Source organism: Nerophis lumbriciformis, linkage group LG01 (genome assembly GCF_033978685.3).
Source record: "Nerophis lumbriciformis linkage group LG01, RoL_Nlum_v2.1, whole genome shotgun sequence".
Lineage (NCBI taxonomy): Eukaryota > Metazoa > Chordata > Actinopteri > Syngnathiformes > Syngnathidae > Nerophis > Nerophis lumbriciformis.
Window position 1 is genome coordinate 12,894,481 of NC_084548.2, and position 27,384 is coordinate 12,921,864.

Here is a 27,384-nt window from a genome sequence, read left to right on the forward strand (position 1 = left end):
TTTGGTTGATATCAACACTTCAGTCACCAACAATTGCATCATCAGAGAAATGGACATTGAAACCGTGTAGGACTGACTGTGCAGCAAGTAGTGGTCATAGAGAGAGAAATCAGAAAGCATAAGAATAAGTATCTACATTTGATTATTTACAATCCGGGGAGGTGGGATGTGGTGGAGGCAGGGTGTTAGTCAAGGGTTGTAGTTGCCTGGAGGTGTTCTTTTAGTGCGGTTTTGAAGGAGGATAGAGATGCCCTTTCTTTTACACGTGTTGGGAGTGCTTTCCAAATTGATGTGGCATAAAAGGAGAATGAGTTAAGACCTTTGTTAGATCGTAATCTGGGTTTAACGTGGTTAGTGGAGCTCCCCCTGGCTACTTACGTTAAGGAAGTAGTTTGACATGTACTTCGGTGTCAGGGAGGTGTAGTGGATTTTATAGACTAGGCTCAGTGCAAGTTGTTTTACTCTGTCCTCCACCCTGAGCCAGCCCACTTTGGAGAAGTGGGTAGGAGTGAGGTGTGTTCTGGGATGTTTGGAGTTTAGATTTGAGGGTTTTGGATGTGCTAGGGTACCAGGAGGTGCAAGCGTACCGTAATCGAAAAAGGGTTGAACGAGAGTTCCCGCTAGAATCTTCAAGGTGCTTTTGTTGACCAGAGAGGAGATTCTATAGAGAAATCTTGTTTGTTGGTTGACCTTTTTGATTACCTTGGTTGCCATTTTGTCACAGGAAAGATTAGCCTCTAGAATGGAACCTAGGTAGGTGACCTCATCTTTCCTGGTGATAACAATGTCACCCACTTTTATAGTGAAGTCACTGACTTTTTTTTAGATTGATTTGGGACCCAAATAGGATGGATTCCGTTTAACCTAAGTGCAGGGGCGCTGAAAAGGGGGGGTAAAGGAGACGGATTCTAGGGGCCCATGATGGAGGGGGGCCCAGAGAGGCCCCTAATGATGATGAAATTATAATACAGAAAAAATAATGACACTGTGTTGGGGGCCCTGTAAAGATTATTTTCATGGGGCCCAAAATCCCTAGCGCGCCCCTGCCTAAGTGTATGAATAGAGTCAAGTTGATTGTTTTGGTCGAGGAACACTTTATCGTTGCTGCTCATGAGTACGCATGCTCAGTAGTGTTGGGTAGACTTCTATCGATTTACGCAACTGGTAGCTTTTTTCGAGGACGCTGCTAAATTCGACATAATGCGTCGACTTCCTGTTTCCTGTGAGTGACGTATGTATTGACTGGAGAGCCGTGCTGTATTAAAAAGTTAGCGCTAGTTAGCCACCAGTCACTTCAATGTTTTTTTTAAGGCGAAAAATATACTTAAATGAATTGTAAATAAGAAGTGATGTAAAGTCTTATTAACCGAAATATTGACCTTGGGGAGAAAACTATTTCGGCTAATTGTTATCGTTGGTTTCTGGTTGTCTTAACGTCAAGTGGCTAATACTGTAAATATCGCAGTGTTATAAGTGTAATATTTTATATACGTTTTGGTTGTACGGCAGTAAATGTAATAGCCTGCGAAACAATATTGTCATTCAGTTTATTACTTGGGTTGTCGCAAATGTTTAGTCCAAGCGGTAGCTAGCTCGCTAAGCTAAGCTAAGCTTAGACGCCGTTAGCTTGAGCCGAGCTAGCAGCGCACGAGCGAGCTGGGGTCAGCTGACAGGCGTCAGTGAGCGTCAACGGCAGTGATGGATCAACTCAAAGTCAAGGACCGCATTCTGGAAAACATCTCTCTATCCGTCAAGAAGGTAAGACTTTTGTCATCACGGTAATTATTACACTGTCACTTCATTTAAGTCACGTTCGTGGTTTTGAAATAGTCGTCCGTCAAAGAAGGGCAACTACACCAGCCAGTGTTGTTGTCGTCTAGAAGCCCAACCCTACCCATGTTTGCTAATATTTACACGGACTTACTGTTCTAATAAACCTATCTAACCCGGTGTTATGTGATAGTTTGTGCAATGGTTATGAGCACCTGGGTAAAACGGAATTCATCCTATTTGGGTCCCACATCAACCTTAAGAAAGTCAATGACTTCACTATAAAAGTGGGTGACATTGTTATCACCAGGAAAGATGAGGTCACCTACCTAGGTTCCATTCTAGAGGCTAATCTTTCCTGTGATAAAATGGCAACCAAGGTAATCAAAAAGATCAACCAACGAATGAGATTTCTCTATAGAATCTCCTCTCTGGTCAACAAAAGCACCTTGAAGATTCTAGCGGGAACTCTCGTTCAACCCTTTTTCGATTACGCATGCACCCCCTGGTACCCTAGCACCTCCAAAACCCTCGAATCTAAACTCCAAACATCCCAGATCAAGCTAGTCAGATTACTTCTAGACCTCCACCCCAGATCACACCTCACTCCTACCCACTTTTTCAAAGTGGGCTGGCTCAGGGTGGAGGACAGAGTAAAACAACTTGCACTGAGCCTAGTCTATAAAATCCGCTACACCTCCCTGATACCTAAGTACATGTCAAACTACTTCCTTTACGTAAATGACCGCCATAACCACAACACCAGAGGGAGCTCCACTAACCACTTTCAACCCAGATTCCGAACTAACAAAGGTCTTAACTCATTCTCTTTCTATGCCACATCAATATGGAATGCACTCCCAACAGGTGTAAAAGAAAGGGCATCTCTATCCTCCTTCAAAACCGCACTAAAAGAACACCTCCAGGCAACTACAACCCTAAACTGACACCCTCCCTTCCACATAATACCTCTTCGAATTGTAAATTATCAAATGTAGACACTTTTTCTTATACTTTCTGATCTCTCTCTCTATGTCCACTACTTGCTGTACATATCCTACCAAGTCAGTCTTACACTGTTTCAATGTCCATTTCTCTGATGATGCAATTGTTGATGCTGATTGTTGATGACTGAAGTGTTGATACCAACCAAACCTAACCCCCCACCCCTCCATATCCCACACCCCGGATTGTAAATAATGTAAATAATTCAATGTATATACTCTGATGATTATCTTGTGTGATGACCGTATTATGATGTTAGTATATATTTGATGGTATATATCTGTATTATGAATCAATTTAAGTGGACCCCGTCTTAAACAAGTTGAACAAGTTATTCGGGTGTTACCATTTAGTGGTCAATTGTACGGAATATGTACTTCACTGTGCAATCTACTAATAAAAGTTTCAATCAATCAATCAAAAAAAAATTCCCTCTAATTTTTCATGTGTGTGAGCAAACGCAAAAACTCCCTGAGCATTCAGTGGAGCTCATGGCAACATCAGACGTGCACACTGTGGCTACACCAGCAGCACACCTGTCCCAAACCTGTCTAAATAACAAGTTAAATCTCCATCCATCCATCCATTTTCTACCGATTGTTCCTTTCGGGGTCGCTGGAGCCTATCTCAGCTGCATTCGGGCGGAAGGCAGTGTACACCCTGGACAAGTCCCCACCTCATCGCAGGGCCAACACAGATAGGCAGACAACATTCTCTTATTATTATAATCAAATGACAGCAGTCATTTCCTTGAGATGATTTTCTAATATAAGTGTTTAGGCCCACTTACAATGACAATAACAAAAAATATTGTTTTTCATGAACTGTGTACTTGTATTGTTTGTCTGGGTGGAGGTCCTGCTTTGGAAATAATTTGTACCCCTTTCAGACATTGCATTTAGTTCCCATTAAAACATTCACATGTTGCACAATGAGATGCAAGCAGGGGATCATGTGTACATTCCTGCAACTTCCTGTTTGTAAAAAAATATATTTTTATTAGTATTTATTTAATATACTAACAGCATTACATGATTATTATTTATAAATTAAGATTCCTAATAAATGACACTAGAATAAGCACACATTTGATCGGTAAATCATAGTGTAACGACCTGGAATGACACTTGATGTGTGGTGTTGGAGTTGTCCGACTTTTTGTGTGGCTGTAATCGCATCACTGGTTAAGTGCCATATGTGCATGTGTTGGCGAAAGTGAGAAAGAACGAGTGGCTGCTGTTGATATAACAATGTTGCTTTTGGTCTGGTTTGACTGCAAAAAATGACCACTTTTGCGAGATATCATTTTTGTTTTGGTGATGTGTTTATGGCCGACAATAAAGAGTTTTGCTCAGTAAAGTGATCGATGGAATTCATGTCCTGAAAGCGTCTCGACAGACGTTACAATACTTGAACAATGATGACGAAAACTGTCCGTGTGTCGAAAATTGTTATGCGCTTATTTTTTTATTTTATTTTGTGCGTGGCATAGATTTGCCGTGCGCAGAAGACGCTTGAGCAGTGCGCAATTGCACAGGCGCGCACCTTAGAGGGAACGTTGGTTATAAGCTCATCAAGCATCAGTGTTGTCCCACTGCGGCATATATGCGTTCAACGCAACTGCCGCATGTTTACATCATGTTTATTTTAGAGACCACTTCCTTTATTGCACATTTCTGTTGTGGAGTCATCCATAACACGTTAGACAACATTGTGAATAGCCTGTTTATGTTTGTTGAACTTCCTAAACCAGGCCACAACAACATGACGTACACTTGCACAATGGAACAACAGCTGCCATGCAGTTTTTAATTTTGATTGATTGATTGAAGCTTTTATTAGTAGATTGCACAGTACATATTCCGTACAATTGACCACTAAATGGTAACACCCGAATAAGTTTTTCAACTTGTTTAAGTCGGGGCCCACATTGATTCATGATACAGATATATACTATATATATATATATATATATATATATATATATATATATATATATATATATACTATCATTATAATACAGTCATCACACAAGATAATCATCACATAATACACAGAGGTTTTTTAAGTGTGGTACAGTGAGCTTCCCTTTAGAAAATACAACAGTTGCGAAATCCCTGATACTTCTTGAAAAAACTTATTATCTCAAGCAGTGGCGGGCCGTGCGTTTCCCACCTAGGCCTTCGGTGATGTCCGACTTCAACGATTACCTCTCAAAATACCATAATTTATGTCACCTCATGACCATTGCTGGAGAAATACTATACAGAAGCACATTTACGCACTACTGGGCAGTGTACAAAACGGGTTATTTTCTGGCGCATTTAAAAATCAATGAACCTGCGTCAGCAATTAAAACATATCCCATGTGGAATTGTCAAAGTTCAAATTGCAAAAATCATATCAAACGTGAAAAAATAAAAAAAATATCTGAAATCACATTTCATCGCCAGGACAGCTGAGCTAGCTTCCGGGGTTGGCCAACATCGTCTCACAAGATGTAGTTTCTCTTTAAATATCCTTCTTGAAAATGGCCTTGCAAATACATGTGTTGACTTGTCTAACCATAAAAGATGCAGACGAGGTGTGTTGGCTGACTTCTTAAAGTTTACTCCACAGCATGCTCATCAAGAACATCCCGCTGCATGTCTATATTCAACAACCTAAACGGGGCTACTGCGTATGCGCTTCGCTACTGTGGCATGCTGGGTAATGGAGTTCTTATGTTACCTAGTTCATAACATCACAATATATATCTGCCTTAAGCCAGCTAGAAGGCCTTACCGACAACAACTCGTGATCTGATTAGCTGGCGCAACTGTCTGTCAAATGTTTGTGTCCGTTAACTTACAGTGCATGGACGCCCGCATTGTTGATTGCAGATTTGATACAGCATGGCAACATAAGATAGCTGAATTCTGATTGGATAAAAACTCTATAACCTATAAACAACAGCGCTGCAAGGAGATTAATATGACATGAAGAGAATATGAATACTTTTAGATATTTAGGGAAAGTAAATAAAACAATTATTTTATCTTTAATTATGATCATGATCTCTGGTTATGTTAGGCCAGCAGAAAAGGCCTTGCTGGCCCTGACGGCACACCACTGATCTCAAGCATTTTTGTGTGTTTGTTTACACTTTCACCTTAGCAACAAAAAGTCAGTTCATCCCTAAATAGAACTGAAGTTATTAGCACCTTTGAAAATGTTTTTCTTTATGTTTCTTAAGCAGCTGGGCCTCCCCTTCACTGGTCCACCTCACTTTAAAGCAGGCCTGTGCAATTATATTGACTCGAGGGGCAAATTTAGAGAAAAAATATGTCTGGGGGCCGGTATATCTGATTTTTTGGAACACTAATACAAAAACTCACAATAATGTCTGATTGAATGCTAAAAAATTATGACAAACCGCCTTAAAAATGGAATGGAATTTATTTTTTATTTTTTTACTGAATGAGACACCAAGAATGTACATGGAAATAAAGAATGTGGGATTTATAATATTAACTATGAACAATAAAACACTGAATATTGACAGCATATGAACGTCACACCCCCTCTCGATCGACATATTTTGCAATAAAGCGAAACACAACAAAAATGCAACAAACACCTACTATCTGATACATCACTAAGCTTTAGAACTTTGTTGTAAAAATCTCCTTCCACGTCTGTCTCTGACACCCGCATTTCAGGCTGGCCGCTCTGGAAACACTCCTCATCCACACTGCCTGGTGCCTCGTCTGAGCTGCTGTGACTTAGATTGCCATAGTAACTAATTAGATTACCATAGTAACTAGTATATCATGCAAAAGCGCAGATTCCAACCATTTAAATACTTTGTATAGTTCAAGACTTACGTTAATTTGAAAACATCACTGCACATCATAATGACAGCTACAGTTTCCATCTTAAAGAGCAAAGCAATTATTTGGGAATGTCCGGCGGGCCAGATTGAAAAGCTTAATGGGCTGCTTGTGGCCCCCGGGCCTTAATTTGCCTAGGTCTGCCTTAAAGTGTTATGCTTTTGTTTTCAATTCTGACGACACTCAAGGTTTTGTTAACCCACATATGTCGTAACGAGATTAAATCAATGTGTCCTATTTATAATTATTGTTATGGCATCTTAATTACTGTGAAAATATAAATTTTATGCAATTGTTCTGTGTCATGTAGTGATAAACAAAGCCTACTTTTTAGAATTTCAGACTGTAAAGGTTTCAAACTTGAGTGTGGGCCGCAAAGGGACACACTTATGAATTATAAGCCTGCATTAGAGCTTCTGACATTCCAATTATGTTAGTAGAAATTGACAAATGATTTAAGTCAATCACATCCACTACTTTAAATGATTAACCTTTCTGTAATCAGTTTAGCATGCACATGTTTTGCTTTGCCTTTACTGAGGCCTTCACTAGTGGATTGAGGTCACATCATAAACTTTGCAGCTTTTGTTGTTGTTTTGCTGAACTGTAGGTTTATTGTCCCGCAGAAACGTTTGGCAAAAGTTTAGGGATTAGTTCTAAAAAGGCGATCATTTCTTAGAATGATTATATTCCCTAACATTCTTGCATGTTTTAAGTCTCAATTACTTTGTTCAATGGCTCGTATATAATTTTTTTCTCTATAATTATTAATTGTATTCTTTCATTAGTCTATATATTGTTAACGTTTGCTTGTCATTACTAAGCATTTCTTGAAAATGGCTCCTATCCTATCCAAAACATTGAAAATCCATAAAAAAAGATAAGGAAAGGTTGTCTTTAATACAAATACTCTCCTAAATATAATACTTCATATAAAAATTTAACATTTTAGATAGGGATGTGCCGATGTATTGGCCACCGGTCAGTATCAGACTATGTATGTTAATGACGATCATGAAAGCGATCCCCTTTGGCTAACATCGTATTTATCTGTAGCCCCCTGACTGACAAGCGGCTAGCAGCTAATTCTGTGTCTCCATTAGGCGTGTGAATATTTGGAAACCTAACGATTCGATCCGATTCCTGGGGTGATGATTTGATTCACTATCAATTCTCGACTCAACATAATTCTCGATTCAAAATGATTCTTGCAATATATTATTTGGTATCATAATTATAAGTTGCAGGTTAGAAAAGCTCCTTTTGTTTCCATGGACATGGCCTATAAATGTGTGTGTGTGTGTGTGCATTTTTTTTAAAATCGGTTTTTGAACATTTTTAATAGATTTAGAGTCGGAATGAATAAGAATCACGATACAAATGTGAATACATTTTTTTGTGCACCCTCAGTTTCCATACACAGTGGGGAGTCGCTTCTGTAAGCTAATAATCTCCCCCATTACGGAAAATAAACTGCATTTATTACTATCTTAGACATCATTATCACTGTAGGACAATGTTAAACGCTAAGCTGACTTTAAACAACAGAAGAAACAAGTGCTCCGAAAGTTTAAGAAGTGTAGATGGAACCACGTTACAGCATAAAGTAAGCAGATATTAACAGGAAATTAACAAGTAGATTAATAAGAGTCTAGAGAGAGGATAATATAACAACTGTTGGTCTGTCAGCACAGTCAGTACACGACATGTAAGAGGAAGGTGGATCGATCCATAAATTGATGTAGTTGACACCAACAATACTCCAGTGATTAGGGCGATATTTTTATTTTCTCAAAATCTTTTCTTTTTGTTGTTTTTGTTACAATAATAAAAATAATAATAATACAAATAATTACCTGGAGTCGGGAGGACTGCAAAACCAAAGGATTTAAAAGAGTAGGAGATACATTAGTAGTTCTTGCTTTTGTTTAATTATTGTGTAATATTGTCTTTGTTATGATCAAACAATTGTATTTATCCATCCATCCATCCATCCATTTTCTACCGCTTATTCCCTTTGGGGTCGCGGGGGGCGCTGGAGCCTATCTCAGCTACAATCGGGCGGAAGGCGGGGTACACCCTGGACAAGTCGCCATCTCATCGCAGGGCCAACACAGACAGACAGACAACATTCACACTCACATCCACACACTAGGGCCAATTTAGTGTTGCCAATCAATTTAATAAACTAAAATAAGGAACTAGATAAAATAATATGTAGATATTGTTACGCTGTCAGTAAATTCAAAAATCTCCAGCTTATGTGATCGGTATCAGTATTGGTATTGGCTGATCTCACTTATAGACAGGCAGCATAAAACCCTGATCGGGACATCCCTAATTTTACAATATCTGTGGTTTTAAATATCTTATTATCTGTAAACAACATGCATACAAATCATATCTTTCTACAGTTGCAGAGTTACTTTGCAGCATGCGAAGATGAGACTCCAGCCATCAGAAATCACGATCGTGTTCTACAGCGGCTGTGCGAGCATCTTGATCACGCTCTCTTGTATGGGTAAGACTGTTGATCTATTTTTACACAAAATGTATGCATGGTGGATATATTCCAAATCATCGGACTTATGGTTTGTGCATACAATCAAGATGTTGATTGTTTTCTCCATTTAAGGCTTCAGGATATTTCCTCGGGCTACTGGGTTCTAGTCCTTCACTTCACGAGGAGCGAAGCTGTCCGCCAGATTGATGAGCTTCAGCACATAGCCACAAACCTCGGTCGAAGTGAGTCTTTCATGTTTGGGAAGTACATTCACATGTCTATTAGAATAAGCATTATTTGTTGACATTGCTTCTAGGTCGGGCCTGGTTGTACCTGGCATTGAGTGAGAGCTCTTTAGAGAGCTACCTGCGACTTTTCCAAGAGAACCAAGGACTGCTACAGAAGTATTACTTCAAGTAAGTCCTCTAGTAATGTCATGACATGACACAATTATTTGCTCTATGTTCCGACACAAGTTACAGTGCATTAAAGGACCCATAATATGCAAAATTGAATGTTTGTTGATGCAATAACAGTAATATACAGTATTGCTTGGATTTAAATGACGTCAGGTCCGGCTAATTAAATATAGGTGGTGGTCAATGGGTACTTGGCGCCATTGTGCCTTTTTCAAACCAAAATGTCCTATGCTTGTGTTGTTTTCGGCTGTACAAACCGCGAAAATAATAAACATTTTGAGAGGAAATCAAGAAACATTTTAGGAAATTACAACAACAAAGTGGCACACACTCCACTCCAAGGTAGCAGAGTCAAAGAACGCACAAGTTTGCAGTGACAACTTTGTTAAGTTTATTTGATATATTTTTATTATACTTTACTCGTTTAGTATTTCCCATTTTGTACACAAATGTGTCAGACTAATATAATCATCCCCAAATATTGTGATGATTTACAGTAGTAATTGTTAGTTTGTTAAATGGATGTCATGAGTGTCAATTATCGGGTGCTAGTTTGTTTACATGGACAAGTCCTCGGACGGAACGATAAAACATAAAATGCAACCTTAACCGAGCAAAAACAATGCATGATTTATCCGAGAGAGTCTTGATACCTATTTCCTTGACCCAGCCACACACATAGAAATTGTAGATCTCCATGTTTTTCCAAGTTTTCATCTGTTTTGTCGTGTAGAATGGTGTCTGGAGCACAAGCACCTACTCAGTGGCCTAGTGGTTAGAGTGTCCGCCCTGAGATCGGTAGGTTGTGAGTTCAAACCCCGGCCGAGTCATACCAAAGACTATAAAAAGGGGACCCATTACCTCCCTGCTTGGCACTCAGCATCAAGGGTTGGAATTGGGGGTTAAATCACCAAAATGATTCCCGGGCGCGGCCACCGCTGCTGCCCACTGCTCCCCTCACCTCCCAGGGGGTGATCAAGGGTGATGGGTCAAATGCAGAGAATAATCTCGCCACACCTAGTGTGTGTGTGACAATCATTGGTACTTTAACTTTAACTTTAACTTTAAGATAGTTTGTCTGGGAACTCCACTCCACCGACGGATAATCCTTGATATCACTCAACAAATCTTTTTTAAATAAAGTATAGGGATCTATTCTATTGCATAGTTAGATTTTTTTTGCTCGTATCGGCTTTTTGCATTAAGATCTATAGGCCCTTTGCGTACTCAAATAGTTTGCATGCTGCTTGCTGCACAACAGCCATCTTGGCTTGGTTGACCACCGCTTTTTTTCACTTTTGCGAAGAAGTCACGTGACGGAATACAAGCTATAGGGGTGTGATCATCTTACGAGACGAAACACCATATTGGGTTCTCGAGAACAAGATTTTAACATACATTTTAAGCAGGGGCGCCTTGTAGGGTGGTAGAGTGGAGACAATTCTAAGGGCCCCTGACTGGCAAACAAAAATAGTATGAAAAATGATTGAAAAATTATAAGAATTAAAATAAAGTAAATATAATGAAATTTATTTTTTGAAGAGCTTTGCTCGGTCTTCAAATGGTCTGTCCGGAGCTCTTTTTTGTTGCGTCTCAGCGTCCATGATTGACAGTTTAGCTTGCTTGGACATACACACGCCGTGTTGGCTGTGGAACTCAAATAAAGGAGAGCGGCCGCACTTCCCTCACTCGTGAACAAGACTCTGAGGTACTTGAACTCCTCCACTTGGGGCAGGATTTCCTCCCCAACCCGGAGATGGCACTCCACCCTTTTCCGGGCGAGAACCAAGGACTCGGACTTGGAGGTGTCCAAAGCATTGGGTAGATATAGGGCGACATACTTCCAATACACTATTAATGGACCTTTGAGATTTATTGGAAATAGTTGAAAGTTACTTTAGTATGGGACCTTTCAAAAATGTTGCTCTTGTCAAATCAGCCCTTTTGTCCTAAGTTTGACAAATTCTGTGTACTTTTATTTACAGAAATGCTTTGGTGTGCAGTCACGACCACCTCACACTCTTCCTCACACTGGTGGCAGGGTTGGAGTTCATTCGATTTGATCTGGAGCTGGTCAGCATTTATTTCATGGTTTTCTAACAAATTGTAACACGTCTCTAACCAACAATGTTTGCTGCTGCTGTTACAGGATGTGCCCTATTTGGACGTGGCTCCTTACATGCCAGACTACTACAAACCACACAACTTGTTGGACTTTGAGGAAAGGCTGCCCAGTTCGGACAGTTTATCCCTGCACTCCTTCACCTCCCTGACGTCCACCAACCTGGAGTGGGATGACAGTGCCATCGCCCCCTCTAGTGAAGGTGAGCTGCACTGTCTCTTCACTTAATTTGTAACTCTGCTTGACTTTACCATCCCTACTGGCTCATATGATTTTGGGTCTTGAAATGACCACTTAACACAATATTGCAAGTCATTGAATAGAGAAGAAAATGCACAGGCCTAGTAGGTACTCACACCTACGTGATTTGGCACAAAAGTGTACACTGATGTCAGTTTAATAGCATGCTGAGTGAGCCAGTAAGCACTTGTGTCGGACAGCAGAGTGCGTAGATCATTGCAGCTGTAGAGCCTGATGGGTACATCACTGTTCACAATGATTTACATTCCGCCATTTTTTTGTTGGTTTTCTTTTGTTTTATCCCATACCATAGTGTAGTATTTTATTTTATTTTGCTGTCTCAACCTCCTCTGTGGTGACTTCACAACACCTCTCCCTAATGTTTAATGTTATTCCTCCTTTTTTAGATTATGATTTCGGTGACATCTTCCCCGTGTTGCAGGCAATGCCATGTGCAGACTGGGAAGGTTGGACATTAGTTAACGCTCCCTTTTGGCATGGTCCCGCAATTGTTTGTGCTTGCTATGTGTTGGGTACACTGAACACCACTTACTATGTCACTTTGGTATGCAAAAAACAAAGGTAAAGGAAAAGATTTAAGTGGAAGTCATAATGATTGAAGTATTATGAAAATGTGTACCTTTGATTTGAACTGTGCCAATTGCTTTGTTAAACAATGTACTGTTTACTTCTAGAACGACTTGACATTTTAAATACAGTAACTATAACACCATCATCATCATCATCATCATCATCTCATCATCATTATTATTATTATTATTATTATTATTAGTACTGTTATCCAGTACAGTTAGGTTGGCAATTTCCAATGCAGGCTGATTTTCAGGCATGATACTCCATCTGAATGCTTATTTGTAATTTTTTGTTTAACACAGTGGGACACATGTGGATGCCACTTGTACTGTACTCGTTTTGTTCAGTCTGTCTACTGTACCTGTCTTTGTTCTGTCCACTTGTTATTGTTGTGTTTTGTGACACTGGGCTAGATTTTGCAATACTTTGTAGTATGAGCAAAGACAATCATCAGCAAGAGATTCCACATCCTTAGTTTTTTTTATAGCAAATATACCTTATTCCACATGAGACCAGGTACCCCTTACGGCACTGGAAGGCACTCTAGGATAACAATATAATTATGATAAAATAACAAATAGTATAAATGGATAGTTTAGTAACTATACACCTGAAACAATATGGGTTGTATCTAAACCACCAAATCTACCTATCAAGTGCAATACAGTGAACTACTCCTTGTGAAATATATTTTTCAGCCAAGTACCCATTAACCCAGCTATGTATCTGATTCATCGATCCATCTATTTTCTACCGCTTGTCCCTCTCGGTGTCGCAGGAGGGCTGGAGCTTATCCCAGCTGCACTCGAGTGCAAGGCAGGATAAACCCTGGAAAAATTGCCGCCTTTTCGCAGGGCCAACATAGACAGACAACCATTCACACATTCTTGTCCAAAACAGCGCTCATCTGTACTGCCTTTTTTTAAATATTATGGAATTAAACACACATAAAATAATGCAATTTTCAACAAATAAATAGTTAATTTAATTACAAATAAAGTTTTGTGCACACAAAATAACTATCCTCCCGAAGTGCTGTATTTTATTAATGTTGTTTTATAAATGATAAATATAAATTACTTTACAAACTAATATATGCATGTATGTCTGTGTGTGTGTGTGTGTGTGTGTGTGTGTGTGTGTGTGTGTGTGTGTGTGTGTGTGTGTGTGTGTGTGTATATATATATATATATAATTTATTTGTATTCTTTATTGTGCTCTGTTTGTGTTGTGTTGTGTTTGCTCATTTCTCTTGTGTTATATTTTAACCTGCCTATTGTACAGCACTTTGGCTACCCCTGTGGTAAATTTTAAATGTGCTTTATAAATAAAGTTGATTTGATTTATTTATATATATATATATATATATATATATATATATATACACCCACACACACCCACACACAGTACAGGCCAAAAGTTTGGCCACACCATCTCATTCAATGCATTTTCTTTATTTTCATGACTATTTACACTGTAGTTTGTCACTGAAGGCATCAAAACTATTAATGAACATGTGGAGTTATGTACTTAACACAAAAAGGTGAAATAACTGAAAACATGTTTTATATTCTAGTTTCTTCAAAATAGCCACCCTTTGTTCTGATAAACTTTTTCGCAAACCCTTGGCATTCTCTCCATGAGCTTCAAGATGTAGTCACCTGAAATGGTTTTCACTTCACAGGTGTCATAGTTTTGATGCCTTCAGTGACAATCTACAATCTAAATAGTCTTGAAAATAAAGAAAACACATTGTAATGAGAAGGTGTGTCCAAACTTTTGGCCTGTACTGTGTGTGTGTGTGTGTGTGTGTGTGTGTGTGTGTGTGTGTGTGTGTGTGTGTGTGTGTGTGTGTGTGTGTGTGTGTGTGTGTGTGTGTGTGTGTGTGTGTGTGTGTGTGTGTGTGTATATATATATATTTCAAAAATACACATAAATAACATACTGTGTATACATACAAATAACTAGAATAAACAAATATTAGATAAACTTCATAAAATAATATATATTTATAGTTATTTTGTTTGCACAAAGCTTTATTTGTAATAAAGTTAATTTATTTGTTGAAAAGACATTTTATGTGTTTTTATTTCCATATATATATATTAAAAAAAAGGGGGGGGGGGCAAAGCCAGTACAGATGAGCACTGTTTTGGAGAAGAATAAATCAGATACAGATACAGCCCTGGGTTCGCGGGTACTTGGCTGAAAAAAATATTTCACAGGGTGTACTTCACTGTATTGTACCTGATCCAGTACGTGACTTTGGTGGTTTGGATACAACACATTTTTTCAGATGGACAGCAACTTTGCTGTTTTTTCCCTTAACTATAATGACATAAGCCTGCGCTCAAACTACAGCATTGATGCTTGAACTAAGCGTGTGTCACTGTTGCTTGTGTAACTACTCGACGTCTTCTCGTGTTGTCTTCTGTATTGTCCCTGCTGATGAGCTTTAATAATAATGCAATACCTAACTGGTCATTGTTGTTCAATAGTGATGTAGAAATACACAAGGCTTCTGTCATGTCAAATACAAACAATTTTCTCAGCTAACGACTGAACTTTACTTTTGTCTAACAGGAAGTCAGTGCCAAAGTGTCTTGTGTATTTCTGCACCGATTAAAGAAAATATGTCAAATTTTCGCTGGTTCTAATTCAGTCTTTCGCTGTCACCTTCCATGAAAGAAGGCGACCTCACCGACCAGGCGAGCTGCCCAAGGTCCAGTGGCTCCGATCCCCTGACCGTCATCAGTGACACGGTGGTCTTAACGGCCGGCACTGTTAAGGTGAAGGGGGGCGCTCACCTATCTCCACACAGTCCCACATTTAGACACAACCCCTTCAATGAGGACTCGGACGCCTACACCTCCGCTGACATGACGCCGGTTCATGTGTCTCGCTGTCACGTCGCCACTGCTGGAGATGACACTGAGAGCACGAACAACGACCTGGAAGTCATTCGGTACAGTACACTGAGTTGCTTGCTCATGTTCTATTTGTATGCACTTGTGGCTGAATCCCTCCTTGGTGTCCAGAATGGCAAGAAGAAGGAGATCGGGCAAGAAACGACGTGGGAAGAGCTCCACAGATTCCATCAGCAGCATCCACAACTCTTTATCATCTGAGCACATAGAAGTGGACAATGCCTTCCACAGCTCAGAGGATGTAGATTATTTGAACTGCACTGTAATCAACATTGACTGTGAAACGAAAGCAAGGAGGAGCAGGGCCGGAACAGAGGTGGTGGAGGAACATGACGAGGACGGGGTGGAAGCCCTGCTCAGGCTTCCTGAGATGACCGACACCTCCATGGATAGTGTTGGCCAACCCCTCCGCGATGTCATGGACAGACTTAATGGTGTCATGGATGGAGAAGAGGTCTGGGACCACCCCAAGTATGAGACAGAGAAACAAGGAGGTGAAAGGGGACCAGAGCCTCCCGCTCAGCAGCCCTTTAGAGAGGATTCTGGGGGCGAGCCTCCTGACCCAGCCTCAGGAGAGCGTTCCCCTCCCGCTGTTGCCACAAGCTCAATCCTGCAGGCCTCTTCAGCAACTCAAGACTTACTCTGCCCTACCCCCAACAGTGCAGGCTCTGCTCCCACAGGTGGTGGCTACCATGACGCTACAGAGCAAAGCCAGTCACAAACTCTATCAAGTGGCCATGAAGATCAAGGAGAGGCAACAGCGCCAGCAGGACAGGAATCCGACCTGAAGAAACAGAGTGAAAATAGTACAGAAAATTGTAAAATGACTTCTGATGATACAGAAGTAGGAGAGGAGAAGAATAGTCCTACAGAAATCTCTCATCCGGCAGAGTTTAAGTAAGGAATTACCTCATATTACAATTTATTTGTTGTTTTTACTGATTGGGATTTGCAGATCGTGTTTTTATTGTTTGTGTGTTTTAGGGTGGACAACAACCACTTACTACTCCTCATGATCCATGTATTCAGAGAAAATGAGGAGAAGCTGTTTAGGGTAATGAATATATCTGTTTTAGTTTGATAGTTTTTTTAATTGCGATTTTATTAAGTGCATGAGTACCGGTAAGTCTTCCTCATTTTTTAGATTAATGCTTTTTGTATGTTTTATTGTATTATGTAATAGCCTCACACTTGCCTTTTGAATAAATCGTTTGGATTTGGTGGTTCAGTGGAAGTGTTGTTAGTTTCAATTAGCTCCAAGCTGTGCTCCTTCACACAACTCATTTATTTAGCTTCGTATTATAATATTCACCCCATTTCAGAATCATTTAAAGACAATTTAACTCTAATTAGTATTGTTTCATTGCAAGCATTGATAGCCCACCTGCTGATATTACCTTCATGCGCTGTCAATATTGTGCACTGCATTTCTGCTGAATCTGTAGCACCTATTGTTTATGTCATGTACAATATTCCTTGCATGTTTAGATGGTGAGGATGAGTACAGGCCATATGGAGGGAGACCTGCAGCCTCTTTACCTGCTGCTGACTGACTGTTACATCTACCTGCTTAGGAAAGGTCAGTAGTCCCCCTATTCCCCTGCCAATTTCCAAATACCGGTACTTTATTATGTGATTATCCCCAATAAAATGATCAAAATCTGAGAATAATCCAAAATGTGTGACCACTGAGACAGTTCAGTTCTAAGAAATGTTTTGCTGTTATGCCTTTCTCTCAGAATATCTATACAGTTTTCTGGGATTAAAATAAAATGTTCTCCACAGGTGCTGCAGAGAAGCCTTACACTGTGGAAGAGGCTGTTTCATACAATGAGCTCGACTACCTTTCAGTAAGATCTTCTTTTGCAAAATGTTCGATTTTGCATTTTTAATGGTACTGTTTGCAACCTTTATGCTGATTCCTAGAGGGCGCTAAATTTCCAAAGTGTTGTAAGCATTTCATCCATGATCCTGCCCTCTTATGGCTTTTAACACGTAATAATGTAACTAATCCCACACGTAACACGTGCATCAGCTTTGTGTGTTTTTAGCTATCGATAGCCAGTTGTCTAGCTAATGTTAGCTACCATTGAATGTATAGCCTATCATAACAAACACATGCCTGCAAATTGTTAGTTGCTTCTCTTGGACCGCTTTTTCCTAAATGAACACCTGCATGTGAGTGTGGACAAGGCAGCGATAAGTGACAAGCCTGAACGCCAGATTAACTGCCTCGTGCCGAGGAGCAGTTTTAATTTATATAATTAGTAATTGTGAAAAATAGACATTTTTAAATATGTATGTTCTTGTTAAACCACTAATAGTAACAAAAGGTGGTGTTCTTTTTTTTAATATGTTTTGGTTTAGAAATGTTTTGATCAAGTTGCAAACTGCACCTTTTAAGATGTCTGTATCCTGTAAAACCAACTAGTCAAATTAGGTTGTAGCTCATCTGTGTTGTGGCAAACACATTTTGTAACTTGTGTGTAACCATACAATCACAGCAGCAGTTTGACTTTTTGCTTGAATGCTCATGCAAAATGCTTAATTGACATTGACACACTGTTTGGTACACCTTTAGGCCATTAAGGATAACTAGATATTACCAAATCAAGTTAACGCTGGGATTACTTTTCATGTAATGTTTTAGGTGGGACTTGATCAACAGACAGTGACCATAGTTTGCACTAATCGAAGAAGGACGTTCCTGTTGGACACAGCTGATGCCTCTTTGACTTTGTGAGTGTGTTCAAGCTTCTCTGTCTATCGTTCCCTCATAATTCCTTCAAATGTATTTTAGAACACAGCATATATCCTGTATGTCTTATAACATTTGAAACAAACGGCAGCAAAGGGTTATGTTCTCACCACATCATCTCTTGACTCTCCTCTTTGCTTTCAGATGGTTCTTGTCGGTTCTAAAGACAGCCATGGTGAAAGGTTGTCGTGAGCCTCCATACCCCTCCATCCTGACTGATGCCACCATGGAAAAACTTGCTCTCACCAAGTTTATCTCCCAAGAATCTCACTGTGAGGTAAAACGAGACGTCTCCAATGGCCTTCTTTTTTATTTGGTAAAGCCTTAAAGCAGTGGTTAATTGGTGTTTCCCTTCACTTTAGGTTCCTGAAGTTTCCATACATTTGTATTCACTGGTCCACTGGGAGGATCCCATGGATGTGGCCCTGTCTCCCCAAGGTGACGCTCCAAACTTTAAATTACCTTCCAGCACAAAGGAAGGGGAGGTGCAGTACAGGGCGGGATCCACTTACCTGGGCAAGGAACTGTGGAGAAGCTGCTACCTCGTCCTCAGGTAAGGACTTGTAACAACGCATTATGTAAGAATGGAGCACTATGTAATAATGTAATACATTTTCACCTCATTATGTAATACAATTCTTAAAAGCATTTGTGATAAACTTCAATGCATTGTGTAATAACTTGTTAGATACTGCAAACGTTATTACAAATAGCAGGTGCTGCACTTTTTAAAAATAAATACAATGTAATAATTTGGTGTATTATCTAATAAACTATGAAATTGAACAGAAGCACAAAACATTTGATTCATTTCAAGAATATAGTATGATGTATAATTGAGCAATTTTAAATTAAATGCATCTGTATTGATAATAATTGAAGATGTGATTGCAAGCAAGAGACAAAAGCTACACTAATAAAGTATTACTGACATGAAAATGACCAGTGCACTGAAATGCTGGAAGACATGCACTCATACAATATGGGTTATGTTATGATAATGCTATACTAATTTTATCCCATTTTTGGAAATACAACAACATGATGGAAAAATATATTTTTCAGTTTCATATTTATATTCGTGTTTTATATTGTTATTATCATGTATAGTATAGTATTGTCAAAACATGAATAAAACATCGTATTACATTTTTAAAATGAATTGAATGAAGGTGAAATGTATTGCTGCTGTAATAGTTTTTTTAATTAAAGCATCAAATTTGATAGATTAGTACGTAATGCACCTAATTGTTACTTTTTTTTTTTAAAGTGCAGCACCTGCATAATGTTATAACCTTTGGAAAATGTTTACAAAATGCAGAAGAATACTGAATAATAAGGTGAACATTATTACAAATTGCACCATTATGCCTCCAGTATTTCTGATCCTGATATTACATAATGCATTGTCACATGGCTCATACAGCTGATCTGGTTGTTTTGAGTACAGTATGAACATCTGAGTATGCTGGTTTGTAAGTACATCAAAGGTTAACATTGAATGTATAACATAAGTGTTTTTCTCCCTTTCTTTTAGCAATGGCGTACTGTACCTCTATGCAGAAAAAAACGATGTTGCGCCTGTGCTCTCAGTTACTATGGGGTGAGTTTTATTACCTAATACAGTGGTACCTAGGTTTTTGTATGCCTTGAATTTCTGTATGATTTTGTTTTCTAAAAAAAAAAATAAAAAAATAAAAAATTACCAAAACTATTTATTTTGCCAGCGTATCATTCTATAAAGTCAAGTGCCTGAACAAAAACATTTTGCTTTTGTTATTTACTGTAGTACGGCTGCAGAATACCCCACCATTTAGCCTAAGAAAGTTGTGTAGCATACCGGCGTCATGTCTTGTAGCATACTGCTGTGGGCTTGCATAGTCTCGACAGTGTGACGTGTTGTGCCATAAAGAGCAGTTTAGCACATGCGTGTGAAATCATCAGTTAATGTAAATAAAGTCGCATGAGCACACGTCTGTGCGTTCTTGGATATGATAACACGAGTGCCATCACTTTGATAAAGAAGCTGAGAAACGGTATGGCATCTGTGTGACTCTCCCTTCCCCTAGTCCCTTGCTGCTTCTTGTTGTCTTTGTCAACAAGTCTTTAATAGGGCGAAAAGCAATTTTAATTGTTTTTGTTATCCTTTTTACGAGTCATTTGTACGCATATTGCATGTATTTAAGCGTGTAAAACTATAATTATTCTCTATTAAATTAGTTTTGTGTCACTATTTTGGGCTTCAATTGGCTTTACATTATTACTTGTGGAAATATTTGCTTCGGTTTTCGTCTGACCTTTTGGAACGGATTATTTACAAAAACCGTTGTAACACTTCAAATAACCCATATTAGGTATTTCCCAAACTACTGTCATGTCCGCTCAATCTTCCATCAGTGGAGAATACTGCGGAGGCTGCCGTCGCTCTCACAGCACTGAGCGTCCTCATGCGTTCCAAGTCATCCTGACAGAGCGCAGCCCCCTTGAACTGAGTGCCAACAACGAACAGGACATGGCCGACTGGATGCAGCTGCTCTGCCAGTCTGTCTCTAAAGGAGTAAGTGTCAAATTTAGCTCACATCTTTTAACACGGTGGTCAACGCATCAATTAGAACCCACCAAACAAAGATGTAACTGAAATCTTCTTCCCTAAAGGTCATCCCTCAGGGTGTTGCCCCCACCCCATGTATCCCATGTTGCCTGGTAGTGACGGACAGCAAGCTGCTGACGTGCCATCAAGACTGCCAGACCAGCTTCTTCCGTTCACTGGGCAGCGCCGACATCTGTGATATCATGGCCGTCAGCGTGGAGGCCGGCGTGGAGTACTGCGTCATTGTGAGTGCCTTTTGTGGTTCACTAACTTAAAATGTGTCCCCGATAATTTTATACTCAATTTTCATTAAGGACTTAACAAAATTCCCTCACTTGACGCTTTTTGATTGTCCTTCCATCTTGTGAGCAGGAGTTTGTCGCAGACCGAGACCACTTCCTCCCGCCGTGGGTCTTGTACTTCAGTGGATGTGAGGAGCGGGATCGGCTACTGCAGGTGTTGGACACCGCATGGAGAAGCATATTCGAGGTAAGAGAGAATACAGGCTGATGTTGTCGCAGGATTTTCAAAGTTTGAGGCTATTACTGGTACGTGTGACCTCTTTAAGCGCAACTTTAGGGGGTGCCACAAATGCCAGTTGCAATAGGATGCCATGATTTAGTCTGGATGACTCCTGGCCAGTAAAGAGCAGAAAGACCTACTCGGCCTAGGCTATATGACATAAAAATAAAAACCCCGATTTGTTTCCCAAAAATTTGATTTACGATTTTCTTTCCACCCACTATTTAAAGAAACACTTGAATACAAATGGCAGAGATAATTCAAAACAAGTTGTTTTTTATTTAATCAAAAACAAGTATAGTTTACTCATGGCAAAATTCTAATGTTTATAATTTTGTTCTTTTTAGACCAGATATAAATTGAACTTTTTATGGAATAATTTTCAAAGAATTAAATTAAGACTATATTTCTGAGAACAAACATGTAGCATTGCACATTTTGCATGCAAATAATCTCCGACATTGAGATCAATGAAGTGCAAACTTTTAACTCTCTCTTGAATAACATACTTATGTCAAGAAATTGTGGTATTAAACATTGTATCCAAATACATAATGAAGTAAGCTGTGTACCAGTGTGTACATGGCTAAACATTGTACTCATGGTAAAGATTCCTTCAAAGGGAATGTACGCTCAGGAAGACACAATTACATTTCTGTATTCCTTGTGACACACCTGCAGGAGTGTGCATATATTCTAGGAGGCTGTGTGTCTTGCAAGAACACCGGCTCTAATTTGAGACCCAAGTTGCAACAAATCCATAGCGCAAAGCTGCTTTTAGGATTCTAATCCTCACCACCAAGGATGCAAGAACCTAACTGCTAAAGCTTTCATGTAAAGTAGGGTTGGGTCATCCAGACTTCGATACTATTGACACCTTGTGTAGTATCAGTGTATTAATGGGTGCCTAAAGTGCGGCCCGCAGTTAATTTTTTGACAGCTCGCGGCACATTCTAAAAATACTATTTAGAAAAATGTATGACTTATTTTTTTAACAATTTTAGAAGTGGGGCCCTTTTGGATCCCCCAAGAATCTTAGTGGGATTTTCTTTAAACTGTCATTGCTCAAAAAATTATAACGAATTCAAATCAATCATGTTTGTTTTATATACCTATTTAAGGCTACAATTACTTCACCAAATATTCCACTTAAAAACATTTTGTGGGGAAAATAATGCATATTTTATGTTTTTACTGTAAAAACAAGGTTATCTTTGACAAAAAGGGCATAAAACATTAAAAAACAAAAATTCACTTTATACCGACTTGTACACCTGAAATTGATCTAGAGATTTACTGTTAGCGTTAAATAAAACCAAAAAATAATATATATATGTGTATATATATATATATATATATATATATATATATATATATGTATATATGTATATATATATATATATATATATATATATATATATGTATATATATATATATATATATGTATATATATATATATATATATATATATGTATATATATATATATATATATATATATGTGTGTATATATATGTATATATATATATATATATATATATATATATATGTGTGTATATATATGTATATATATATATATATATATATATATATGTATATATATATATATATATATATGTATATGTATATATATATTTATATATATATTTATATATATATATATATATATATATATATATATATATATATATATATATATATGTATGTATGTATGTATGTATGTATGTGAGGGGTTCCCTCAATCATCAGGAGAAAATCTCCTGATGATTGAGGGAACCCCTCATGAAACAGGCCTGTAGAGATGAAGTAGTCTTGTGATTTTTCCCACACATACATATATTGCACTCTACCACGGTATCGAGCACTATTTTTTATATATATATATATATATATATATATATATATATGACTTATTTTTACCACTGAGACCCATCTGGGTCCCCGGGACCAAACTTGAAGGGAGCCTGAAGGTTAAAAAACACTATTTATTGTATTGGTTTTTATATGAAATATAAAAAATATCAAAATGGCGGCCCCCCAGTGGAAAAAGTTTGGATTACGTCAATAGTTTTCCTTTTGTTTCATTTAAAACAAGTGAAGTGAAGTTAATTATATTTATATAGCGCTTTTCTCTAGTGACTCAAAGCAATTTTACATAGTGACACGCAATATCTAAGTTACATTTAAACCAGTGTGGGTGGCACTGGGACAGGTGGGTAAAGTGTCTTGCCCAAGGACACAACGGCAGTGACTAGGATGGCGGAAGCAGGGATCGAACCTGGAACCTTCAAGTTGCTGGCACGGCCACTCTACCAACCGAGCTATACCGCCCAACTTTTTTGGTTGTTTTTGTTATTGTTTACAAACTGAGGGAGTAAGGTTTTGGATAGAGGAAGGCTTTGAGAGCTAAACCCATCCACCCATTTACTATCGTTTTCCCTCTTGGGGTAGCAGGGGGGCTGGAGCCTATACCAGCTGCACCTGGGTGGAAGGCGGTTTACACCCTGCACAAGTCTCCACCTCATCACAGGGCCAACACAGATAGACAGACAACATTCACATTCACATTCACCCACTAGTGCCAAGTTAGTGTTGCCAATCAAACTATCCCCATGTATTTGGAGGTGTGAGTACCCGTTGAGAACCCACACATTTACGGGGAGAACATGCAAACTCCACACAGAAAGACCTGGGATTCAAACCCAGGAATAAATTATTTTAATGAGAGCCATTAATTTTTGTTTTTGCTTAGATATTGTGCATAAACCACTTTATTTTATTAAATGGTAAATGGGTTATACTTGTATATTGCGCTTTTCTACCTTCAAGGTACTCAAAGCGCTTTGACACTATTTCCACATTCACACACACATTCACACACTGATGGCGGGAGTTGCCATGCAAAGTGCTAACCACGACTCATCAGGAGCAAGGGTGAAGTGTCTTGCTCAAGGACACAACGGACGTGACGAGGTTGGTAGAAGGTGGGGATTGAACCAGGAACCCTCAAGTTGCTGGCACGGCCACTCTCCCAACCGCGCCACGCCGTCCCCACAATTAAAACAATTGTATGCAACATCCAATACCAGCAATAACTACATCATCTGATTCAAAACAATACCAGAAAATTCTAAATTGAAAAAGATGAGCTTTATAAAAATGTGTTATTGTGTTTACTTTAGTTACTTGCTATAAAAACATTTTCAGTTTTATAATCTGTTGTTAAAGTATGGGATCGGGACTCGAAAACGGGTGTGAGGCAAAAAGATTGTATCAAGATTAGAGGCCAAAAATGTTGATTGGGACATCCCTAGTAAAATTCTAATTACTAGGTCCCCTCCCCACACTGTCCAATTGTTACTAGAGATGTCCAATAATATCGGCCTGCCGATATTATCGGCCGATAAATGCGTTAAAATGTAATATCGGAAATTATCGGTATCGCTTTTTTTATTATCGGTATCGTTTTTTTGTTGTTGTTTTTTTTATTAAATCAACATAAAAAACACAAGATACACTTACAATTAGTGCACCAACCCAAAAAACTTCCCTCCCCCATTTACACTCATTCACACAAAAGGGTTGTTTCTTTCTGTTACTAATATTCTGGTTCCTACAATATATATCAATACAGTCTGCAAGGGATACAGTCCGTAAGCACACATGATTGTGCGTGCTGCTGGTCCACTAATAGTACTAACCTTTAACAGTTAATTTTACTAATTTTCATTAATTACTAGTTTGTATGTAACTGTTTTTATATTGTTTTACTTTCTTTTTTATTCAAGAAAATGTTTTTAATTTATCTTATTTTTAAAAAAAATTTTTTTAAGTACCTTACCTTCACCATACCTGGTTGTCCAAATTAGGCATAATAATGTGTTAATTCCACGACTGTATATATCGGTATCGGTTGATATCGGTATCGGTAATTAAAGAGTTGGACAATATTGGAATATCGGATATCGGCAAAAAGCCATTATCGGACATCCCTAATTGTTACCATGTTGTCCCTGTCAACAGGTGGCCCTTCCCCACAGAGAGGTGACGGAGCCATCAGTGCAGAAGCGCTGCAGTGAAGCTCTTGCTTTGATGAAGAGCGCGTGGCAGCGCGCAGACAGTTTGGCCCGAGGCCGAGCGCAGCGTGAGCCGTGGTGCTGACACACACACGCACACGATTGTCAGTGATACCACCCTGACATGAGTTCAGAATAGGTGAAGGACAGTACTGACTGAAATACTAAAGATAAAGACCACAGAGGAACCCATGCCGGATCCTTGGTTTCATTTATATAACTTTTCTTGTCTGTAGCAGCACAAGCAAGTGTTGCTGTTATTTCCTAATGGATGGAATGAACAGTTACTTGTTAATATGTTTGCATCTACAAAAGTGAACTCCAGTCTTGGACAGTGCCATGCACGCAGTATTGTAAATGACACCTTCATCGTGACACACAACTATCTGGCATAGGTGCTTGCTGCACAGAAAAGTCACATCCATTTCCATTCTTCCTGTGCGTATTATACTCTTGTTGACTGTAGTCACACATCCCCATTCAACTGTATAGCGCTGCATATATTACCAATGATAACTTAACGGCTGCAGAGACACCTCTGTATGCATCACACTTGCACTGTTACACATTTTTCTCATGCATCTGGCTTTTTAACCGCCATGTTTTGTTGTCGTTCTTGAGATGAGAGCAACACACTCGCCTTTTTCTCTCACTTGTGAACGCTTCCATGCAGCCTTGCACATTGTTTTGACTAACGGTACGACAGACTTGTATTTGTACTGTAGTGTCGGCTACCATCACATGTGGTGTGTGTCCTTAATGCCGCTGTCATTGTGAGGCTCAGTGTAGACATTAGGATTCCTTTGCAGCGACAATGTTGCCTTTGTGTGACAGCCTTGGCTAAACAGGATGTTGAAATGAAGCACTATTTTTTTTTATATATTTAGTAGTTGCCTTACACTGCACAATTCACAGAAACCTCTAAACAATCACTGAGGTTTTTTTTTTTTTTTTTAGCTTTTGTCTTTATGTTGTTGGTCATTAGAAAAAAACATTAATTCTCAACAGGCAGAAAGCCAACCCAACACACGCACGCACATTAATTTAACTTATATTTATCCAAGTCCTGTCATGTCAAGTGCTTTAAATCGTTCCAAGTGCCACTTGATAGCCCTTTTACAAAAAATGCTAATCTCAGGTGAAAACGGTACTCAACATCCTTTATTCACCATTTTTTTTCCTTTTTTAATTTGCTGCTGTTTTATAAGTATCTTTTTTATTTCCATAGACATTGTATTTGCAACGGAGTATAGAAGAGGGATTTTGTGTATTAACCCCAGAAGGGAAAGGCGATAGAAAATGAATGAATGAAAGAAGACATGCAAGGTTAGTGTCTACATAAGGTATTCATACTCATTTTAAATAACTTATTATAATTCATGTCAGCAAAAAAATGTGCATTTCTCCAGCAGGTTGCCTGAAGTTTTATTTAAAGAAACATGAGTTGAGATTGCTATGAGGTCAGACGTTTTTAGACTGTGATCTATTCAAAAAAAAAAAAGTTACGTAAACATAATACAGATAGATGCAGGTTGGACTTACTTGAAAGATTTCTTCCTAGTTTAAGTAGAGTGTAGAATGTGCTCAGATGTCAAGTCGATGCAGTCAGTGTTGTATGCGACACATTGCTGGCCAATGATTAGTGACATCATTTCCGTGATCCCCTGAAAAAAATGAAAAAAAGCGCCTTTTGATTCCTCTTTTTATTGAAAATATCCTTCAAGTAAAAGGTGTATCATGTTTTATGGGGTTGTAAATAGAGCAAACAAAACAAAGATGTGCATGTCTAGAGGTTTTTATACTGTTTATTGTGGTGATGATTGGGGGGAGTAACCTTTTGAAAGAAAAGGCAGAACAGAATAAAGTACAGACAAATGCACAAAACAACAATTGTGTGGTAATATTGTGCACTAACTCCTCTGTCCGAGCAGAACAAAGGGTACTACAGTACATCAACATGATACATGTGTGTGACTGTGACACTAGTT

The 27,384-nt window shown here is 38.8% G+C and overlaps 1 protein-coding gene across 4 annotated transcripts; it reads left to right on the forward strand.

The window, feature by feature from the left end:
- The first annotated feature begins 1,073 nt into the window (after positions 1-1,073).
- plekhm2 (pleckstrin homology domain containing, family M (with RUN domain) member 2) lies at positions 1,074-27,384 on the forward strand. Of its 4 annotated transcripts, none has more exons than XM_061975094.1 (20): positions 1,074-1,758; positions 9,062-9,168; positions 9,283-9,392; positions 9,467-9,566; positions 11,555-11,642; positions 11,719-11,893; positions 12,339-12,398; positions 15,214-15,490; positions 15,564-16,349; positions 16,437-16,506; positions 16,941-17,031; positions 17,238-17,302; positions 18,103-18,191; positions 18,355-18,487; positions 18,573-18,763; positions 19,748-19,813; positions 20,608-20,767; positions 20,866-21,045; positions 21,173-21,289; positions 25,344-27,384. In XM_061975094.1, the coding sequence occupies exons 1-20, from the start codon at positions 1,699-1,701 to the stop codon at positions 25,479-25,481; spliced, it is 3,063 nt and encodes a 1,020-aa protein (XP_061831078.1). In that variant the 5' UTR covers positions 1,074-1,698; the 3' UTR covers positions 25,482-27,384. The 4 variants fall into 4 exon arrangements, with proteins under 4 accessions (XP_061831078.1, XP_061831088.1, XP_061831101.1 ...); XM_061975104.1 differs by having other exon boundaries at positions 15,217-15,490; XM_061975117.1 differs by lacking the exon at positions 12,339-12,398 and having other exon boundaries at positions 15,217-15,490; positions 25,344-27,383.